The sequence below is a fragment of the Hipposideros armiger genome, unplaced genomic scaffold (assembly GCF_001890085.2).
Source record: "Hipposideros armiger isolate ML-2016 unplaced genomic scaffold, ASM189008v1 scaffold_350, whole genome shotgun sequence".
NCBI classification, from domain to species: Eukaryota; Metazoa; Chordata; class Mammalia; order Chiroptera; family Hipposideridae; genus Hipposideros; species Hipposideros armiger.
In genome coordinates this window covers 1,801,328-1,809,760 of record NW_017731700.1, presented here as the reverse complement: position 1 = coordinate 1,809,760, position 8,433 = coordinate 1,801,328, and the positions used below count along the sequence as shown (strand labels likewise).

Here is an 8,433-nt window from a genome sequence, read left to right as displayed (position 1 = left end):
GGCCAGCAGCCGGCGACTGATCTGCATTGCCCGGGAAGAGCGCAATGATGGTGCCAACTTGGGCCAGTGAAGCAACGTCCTCCACAACTAGACTGAAGACCAGAATGACAGCAACTTGTCTGTTCCCCTTCCCCCAATTCCCCAGCGCTGTTCCCATCCCAATTCCCAAATAAAAATCTTTAAAAAAATAAAAAAGAATGTGGTCTTTCTTGGTGAACATTCCATGGGCACCTGAAAGTTGTGTTTTCTGGTGTTGGGTGGAGTATTCTATAAATGATAATTAGATCCTGTTGCTTCATTGTATTTTCAGATCTGTATCCTTGTTGCTTTTCTCTCTAGTGCTTCTTTCTGTTGTAGAGCATGGCCTTTTGAATCCCCAACTGTAATTGCATATTTATCTATTTCTTCTTTTAGTCTATCAGTTTTGCTGTATTTTGAAGCTCTGCTTTTTGGTTGCTTGCACATTTAAAATTGTTGGCTTTCCTGGTGCTTTGATTCCTTCATCATTACGTGATGTCCCCTTTGACTCTGATAATTTTTTGTTCTGAAATTGACTTTATCTAATAGTGATATAGCCATGTCTTTTAAAAAATTAATCGTGCGTGTATATCTTTTTCCATCATTTTACTTTCAACCTATCTGTGTCCTTATGTTTAAAATGAATTTCTTATAGACAGCATATTGATGGACCATAATTTTTTATCCACTTTGCTGATTTCTGTCTTTTAATTGATATATTTAATGCATTTACATTTTCCCCGTTTTATTGAAAAATAAATGACATACACCATTAAGTTTAAAGCATACAACATGATGGTTTGATTTACATATATCATGAAATGATTACCATAAGAGGTTCAGTTAACATTTATCTTCTCATATAGATACAATAAAAAAGAAAAGAAAGGAGAAAAAATAAGAAAAAAGGGAAAAAAGTGTTCCTTGTGATGAGAACTCTTAGGATTTACATTCTTAGCAACTTTCCTTTTGTACAACAATGTTAGCTATAGTCATCATGTTGTACATTAATTACATCCCTAGTACTTACTTTTCTTATAACTGGAAGTTTGTATCTTTTGACAACTTTCTTCTGTTTCCCTCTCCCCACACCCTCTGCCTCTGGTAACCAAAAGTCTGATTTCTTTTTCTGAGTTTTGGGTTTTTTGTTTGTTTGTTTGTTTTTAAGACTACACATATAAGTGAGATCATATAGTATTTGTCTTTCCCTGTCTGATTTATTTCAGTTAGCATATTGCCTTTAAGTTCCATCCATGTCATCGCAAATGGTAGGATTTTTCTCATTTTTCATAACTGAATAATATTCCATTGTGTATGTATACTGAAACTTCTTTATCCATTCATCCAAACAATACTTAGGTTGTATCCATGTCTTGGCTATTGTAAATGATGTTGCTATGAACATGGTGTGTGTGTGGGGGGGGCGGCAAATATCTTTTTAAGTTAATGTTTTTGTTTCTTTTGGATATATCCCCAGAGGTGGATTTGATGGATCATATGGTAGTTCCATTTTTAAATTTTTTAGGATCTTCCATACTATTGTTGATAGTGCCTGTACCAATCGACAATCCCACCAACATTGCACAAAGGTCCCCTTTTCTCCACATCCATGCTAGTATTTATCTCTTATCATTTTGTTGATGGACATTCTAACTGGTGTGAGGTGTTATCTCATTGGGGTTTTAATTCGCATGTCCCTAATGACTAGTGATGTTGAGCATCTTTTCATGTACCTATTGGGCTTTTGTATATCTTCTTTGGATAAATGTCTGTTCAGGTCCTTTGCCCATTTTTTAATTGGGTTATTTGGGTTTTGCTACTGAGTTAAATGAGTTCTTTATATATTTTGGATATTAACCCCTTATCAGATATATGGATTGCAAATATTTTTCCCATTCCTTAGATTTTTTTTTTGGCTTTTTAGTTTGCTGTAATCCCACTTGTTTATTTTTTATTTTTGTTGCTTATTCTTTAGTTGTCATATCCAGAAAATCATTACCAAGATCCATGTCAAGGAGCTTTAGTTCTATATTTTCTTCTAGGATTCTCATGTTTTTAGGTCTTACATTTAAGTCTCTATCCATTTTGGGGTAGTTTTTTAGCACAGTTATATTTAAGCTAATTATTGATAGGTCAGGGCTTAAATCTGCTATTTTGTTATTTGTGGGGTTTTTTGTTACTTCTGTTTATTCTGTTTCTCCTTTTTTTTAACCTTCCTTCCAGTCATTCAAACATTCATTAGGGTCATATCTTGCTTAATTTTTAGGTTTTCTGAGTATATTGCTTTGTATATACTTTTCTTAATTGTTGCTCTAGGTATTACAATATACATACGTAACTTATAGCAGACTAGTCATATTGACATTCTACAATTTTGGGTGAGGTATAAAATCTTACTTCAATTTAGTTCCCTTTAATCTTACCTTTTAAGTATAATTATCTTAAATATTTCCTCCATGTACATTGGACACTACATTACATGATGTTATACTTTTTGCTTCAACCACCAAATATGATTTAAGAAACTCATGAGAAGTAGAATAGTTATATTTACCCTTTTTATCCATGTTGATGTTCTTTTCTTTATGAAGTTCTACCTTCTGTTTTCATTTCCTTTCTGTTTAACCAATCTTCAAAGGTAGGTTTGCCAGCAACAAATTCTCATAAGTTTACTTTGCATGAGAATATTTTTCCTTTATTTCTGCAGGACATTTTCACTGGATATGGAAATTTTGGTTAACAGTTTTTGTTTGTTTGTTTTTTGTTTTTCTTTTAGTACTTAAAAGACAACTATTGTGACACTTCCTTTTAGCCTCCATGGTTTAAGATGAGAAATCTGCTGCCATTTGAATTGGTGCTCCCTTTCAAGTAATGTGTTATGTCTTTCTGGCTGCTTTCAAGACGTTTTTCTTTCTTTATCTTTAGTTTTCAGAAATTTAAGTATTGTGTGTCTTAGCATGGATTTCTTTGAATTATTCTGTGTGGGATCTTCTCAGCTTCTTGAATCTTTAAGTTTATACCTTTTGCCAAATTTGGGAAGTTTTCAACTTTTATTTTTCAGAACACTATTGTAATTCCATTCTCTCTTTTCCTTTCTAATGTATCATCCTTCAGTGATATCAATGTTACATCTTTTAGTACTGTACTCCAAGTCTTTGAGGTTTTTTTCCCAATTTTGGGGGCCTCTTTTCTCTTTGCTGTTCTTTAAATTCTATTGATCTGTCCTCAAGTTCACTGTCATCTCCACTCTAGTATCAAACCCTTCATATGAGCTTTTCCAGTTATTTTTCAGTTCTATAATTTCCATTTGATTGTTTTTCCTAATTTTTGTTTCTTTGCTGAGATTTTCTACATTTCTTTTGTCTCTAGAGAATTTATAATTGCTTTTTGGAGCACTTATTTGATGATTGCTTTAAAATTATTTTTGGATAATTCCAACATCTGATACCTTTTGATGTTTGCATCTATAGATTGTCTTTTCTCTTTTGAATTGTGATTTTCTTGGTTCTTGATATGATGAGTAATTTTCAATTATGTCCTGGACATTTTGTCTATTATTTTAGGAGAGTCTGGGTCCTATTTAAATCTTTTTTCATCAGGCAATCCTTTTGTTGATGTATAGTGCAAAAGTTGAGTGCGTTCGTATGTTCAGCTTCACACTGGACCCTGCTTATACCATCCCAGCAAAAGTGGAGCACTGACTCACATTGCCTCAATGCAGATGAGTGGTGCGGAAGTTCAGCTCCCCCCTCAGCCCTGTTTACTCGTTTCCTATGTAAGGAGGGCATTGTGTCACATCACTTTATTGCCTCTAAGTGGGGATGTATCAACTCCCAGCTGGACCCCAGGTGCCCAGAACAACAGGAGGTGGAGGACCAACTCATACTGTTTAGTCCTTGCACGGTAGAAGCAGAAACTGACAGTGCAAGAGGTTAGCAACATTGTTGCAAGAAGTTCGCAAACTTAATTGTCAGACCACGTATGATCATATAATTATACTGTATCCTGTTTGTTTTTTTTTCAGTGCGATCAAAACTCCTGTGATGACATGTGGTCAGAAGGACAGTATGGTAAACAAATTGAGCTTTGACTTACAGAATAAAAATAAGCACTTTTTTCAGCAGGCTTTAGAGGTCAATGCTTTGAACCGTGCATTGAATGAGAATGGTGAGAAGGCAAGAAGATATTCTCATTAATTTACATGCATTGTAACAAGTCTTTTCAGTTGAACATGAGAGAATAGACCTGTGTTTTGTGGTTAATTTCCTATTCTAATATTGGTGATCAACTTAAAAATATTTTCCTTAGGTAATAAATGCCCTGAATTAGGAACTCTTTCATATTTAAAGTGTATATGGGAAAATTAATATTGATTTCAAATTACGATATAAATTCAAATACTTACATTATTGTATTATTTTCCTTTATAGATTACTATTTTACGTGGGAAAATGGAAAAAACAAAACTGCATCAGAAAAGGTAGAACCTTAGATGCCCTAGGTTGAAAGATTACAGATCTGTCTCTTCGGGTTAATTTTTTTCTAATTGTAGTTTGTTGACACTTATTTTGTCACTCCAAATTCCTTTCACCAGCCCTTCTGTCGACTTTTTTTTCCAGGCTGGAACAAGAATTGGCTTTTGTCCTCTCACAGCAGTTGGAACTAGAAGATCTCTTGACCAATTTAGAGGTGGCTGTGAAGGAGCTCAGTAGGTCTGTTGATCCTCAGCATGGAGATGAAGAGTTTGAGAAGACGTAAGTAACTGAATAAAGATCGAGGAATGGGGCAGTACCTAACTACTATAAAAGGGGGGGAAATGGAATAGAAAGGCAGGGAATAAAAATTGATAGAAAAATGGACAAGTTCTTGTAGTTGCCATTTATCAGCTTATTTTCCTGTTTCCTGTTTATCTTTTCAGGATGCTTGAAAATAAAGTAATCATTCTGGCAATTTTGTTTTATAGCATTTTATAGAATGTTATTAATCTTAAACTTATACATGACCACTGTAAAGTTTTTATATTTGTCAAGTTGGTTCTTAAATTAGAAGTACAAATTTTACATGTGTGTGTGTTGTCAAAGTATTGGGTGATATTTATGGTCTACTATTTGTATTGACTCTTTTAAACCTAATGTTCATGCAATTGCTTCAGTGATAAATTATTTGCTATTTTAAAGGCAATTTGTTAATCTGCGTGCAAACTGCATCACTTTAAAAAATTGAATGATTTTGTCAATGTCTTGGGCTGGATATATCTTATTTGTGTGCAATTCAGTCTGCTTTTGGTCAATACATTGCCAATGTGCCCACTGTAACGTTCTCACTCTGGAACTGAGATTTGTTTATCAGGCCAACTTATAAAGTGTTTTGGGAGAACTTGTATGAATGTGCTACATAAACTAGATTGAGATTAAATCGAACTCATTTTATCAATGGTATCTTAGTGAGTTAAGAATGAACTTATTTTTAAGAGGTTTGCCAGTTAACTTTTTTGTACGTGCATTAAGTGTAGTAAGTATGTTTAATCTGTATGAACCCTTGTTCTGTTTCTGCTTTTGTGTTTCAGCCTTTGTAAATGATTTACTTTTGTTCGCATTGCATTCTATGCATTCTGTTATTTTTTTTTTAATGCATGGCGTTGTGTGTTTGGCTGTGAGATCCTATCTATAGTATGAAGAAATAATTGAAACATTAGCTTTTTTTCCAATTGCTTTCATATAGTCAGATTTATAATGTAATAGAATCTGTACTAGAATCTTCAACAATCTAGGCAACCAATTACTTATAAGCACTTTGCAACAGAAGGACAGTAGATAGTTATCAATAAATCTAATTGAATTATTTAACCTTTATAGACATTAAGATTGGAAAACCCTCTGATCACTTTAATCTCATAAATATATACATTGATTAGACTGTGTGTGTGTGTGTGTGTGTGTGTAAATAGTTTGGGTGGAAATCTTGAGAATTTAGTCAACTAATGAATTTGTGGTGAACTTAGCAGATTATCTGCCTTTGATTATTGTGAATTTCATGTATCAAAACATCTTTTGTTGAAAAAAAAAAAGCAGTAAACCAGATGGGCATGTGTCACGTGGTAGCTTGGGTCTAGGGCTATGTGAGCAGAGTTAGTGAGAAGTAGAGAGAGGTGGTATTTTCAAGGTCAGGCCAACAGGATTTGCTGATTGGATTGCATTGAGGGGTCTCACATATTTCAACACATAGTAGATGCCCAATAAATGTTGATTGACTCACTGAAAAAAAATCATCTTTTGTTGGATGATGGAGTATATATTTATATGAGGTTTTACTTCGAAAATGTATGTATTCAAAGTCATTGAAGACATCTCTGCACTTACTGAATACTGCCAAACACCAAATAACTCTAATAAATCTAAATGTCCTATGGGTTTATTTTGACACCAAAAAGAGTTCCTGTATTTTACAGCTCCTTTGCTTTGGAACATTATCCAGAGGGTAAATAGGTGACTATAAAAATGGTAAGGTAGATAAAAGCCTTCACCTATGGAGTCCTTTTAGAATATAGTAATAGTAAGATCATGAATGCCGAATCCATAAAAATGTGCCATTAGTCATAACTGAGACCCACTGAGAAAGTAGGGGAATTGGGGCAAATCCAGTTGGCAACATCATCTTTGTATGTCAGTAACAATACATCAGTGGAGAAAACATTTTTTGTTTATCCTTTTAGCTGCTTTTCAGTTACAAATTAGCAGAAAATATAGATGCTCAGATGAAAGGAATGGCCCAGGATCTAAAGGACATTACTGAGCACCTGAATATGTTTGGAAGACCTGCTGACACTACTGAGCCAGTGTGTTAACTGCTTTATCTACTTAAGACAACTGAGATTTAGTATGAAATTAACATCCTGTGGTTCCTCTAACTAGTCACCTCTTGTCCTCTATAGTACTCCTTATCTACCGTATTTGCCGGCGTATAAGACGACTGGGCGTATAAGACGACCCCCTAACATTTCCACTCAAAATACAGAGTTTGTTATATACTCGCCGTATAAGACTACCCCCTCTTCCGCACACCTTCCACACACCAAATAAAAGGTAAAACAATATCAGATTTGATTTGGCCCACTGAAGTGCAAACAAGCGTATTGTATTTCGTGTCACCACATAACCGTTTTGGCGATGTTGAGCCACCATGTCTGCTACATGTTTTTCGAGTTCTGGCCAGTGTGGGGTGCCTCTTCTTAATGCACACTTACCCCTTGGCATACTCTTTAATGCTTTCTCATTTGATTTCCAGTCCCGAACCATCTTTTCTGTTACTCCATATTGTCTTGCAGCAGCACAATTATTATTTTCCTTAGCAAAGTTTATAACTTTCAGTTTAAAATTTGCATCATACTTCTTTCTTTTGGCTGGTGCCATGATAGGGATGATAGGGGTTTGACTGGTCGACATTTTTTATGCTGTACTGTACAATGGTGCAGTATTGTGGTTGGCTGTTGGCTGTATACAAAGCCTGATTTGATTGGTCCCTGCTCCCTGTTTGCCCACCCTGTCACTATAGCAGTCTGGTCCACCCTTGCATCAGCATCTCTCTGGGACCTCACTAGTGCGCAAGTGCGAGCTCTTCAACATTCTAACAGGCACCATGATAGCGCAAAATCGCGAATCTTCAATGCATATGTAAAGAAATATACGGTAACCCGAATTTACCACACTCGCAAAATCGCACACAGCCGACCATACACCCAGTATGGTATCGCAATTCGCGATTTTGCGCTATCATACTGGGTGTATGGTCGGCTGTGTGCGATTTTGCGAGTGTGGTAAAATCGCATAACAGCAAAATCGCATAACAGCCGAGCATACACCCAGCAGCGCTGCTGATGCCTGAACGGTATGTGGAATGAAGTGGGCGGGCATCGGGAGGCCACTATGGCACGGGGCAAGCACTATGGGCAGTCTATCTGAAGTGTACCTGGCATATAAGACGACCCCCCACTTGGAGGCATATTTTTCAGGGCCAAAAAATCGTCTTATACGCCGGCAAATACGGTACCTACAGAGAAAAAGCTCTTGGGTGTAGCTAGTGGGGCAGGAAACATTTAGGGGCAGAAAAAGTTGTGAGTTTTTCTGATTATTCCCAGGAGGATAAAAAAATGACCTTCCTCCCTAAATTTTCAAGGTTTTTTTCTTGTTCTTGACATAATTCAATCTATCCCTATACTTATCTTTCTGTTCACTTACTCATTAGTTCATTCTTCTTTTTATGTATTTATCCACATATTCATATAAATGTGAGTATATATGTTTGAGTCTGCTACATATATCTAGGCAACCCTTAATTTATGATTAGGTTATATCTTAAAAGTTTGTTAAGTCAACTATTTGAGACTTAAACTACATTTTTCATAGAAACTTAGTTACA

At 35.5% G+C, this 8,433-nt stretch overlaps 1 protein-coding gene across 1 annotated transcript in view; it reads left to right on the top strand.

Moving 5' to 3' along the window:
• NUP62CL (nucleoporin 62 C-terminal like) overlaps nucleotides 1–6,862 on the top strand; it is a 68,736-nt gene extending 61,874 nt beyond the window's left edge. Inside the window, exons 6-10 of the mRNA XM_019661497.1 lie at nucleotides 4,043–4,088; nucleotides 4,449–4,498; nucleotides 4,638–4,772; nucleotides 4,937–4,952; nucleotides 6,731–6,862. Of these exons, the coding sequence (XP_019517042.1) occupies nucleotides 4,043–4,088; nucleotides 4,449–4,498; nucleotides 4,638–4,772; nucleotides 4,937–4,952; nucleotides 6,731–6,862 (379 nt within the window). The remainder of the gene's footprint in view (nucleotides 1–4,042; nucleotides 4,089–4,448; nucleotides 4,499–4,637; nucleotides 4,773–4,936; nucleotides 4,953–6,730) is intronic.
• Nucleotides 6,863–8,433: the final 1,571 nt, after the last annotated feature.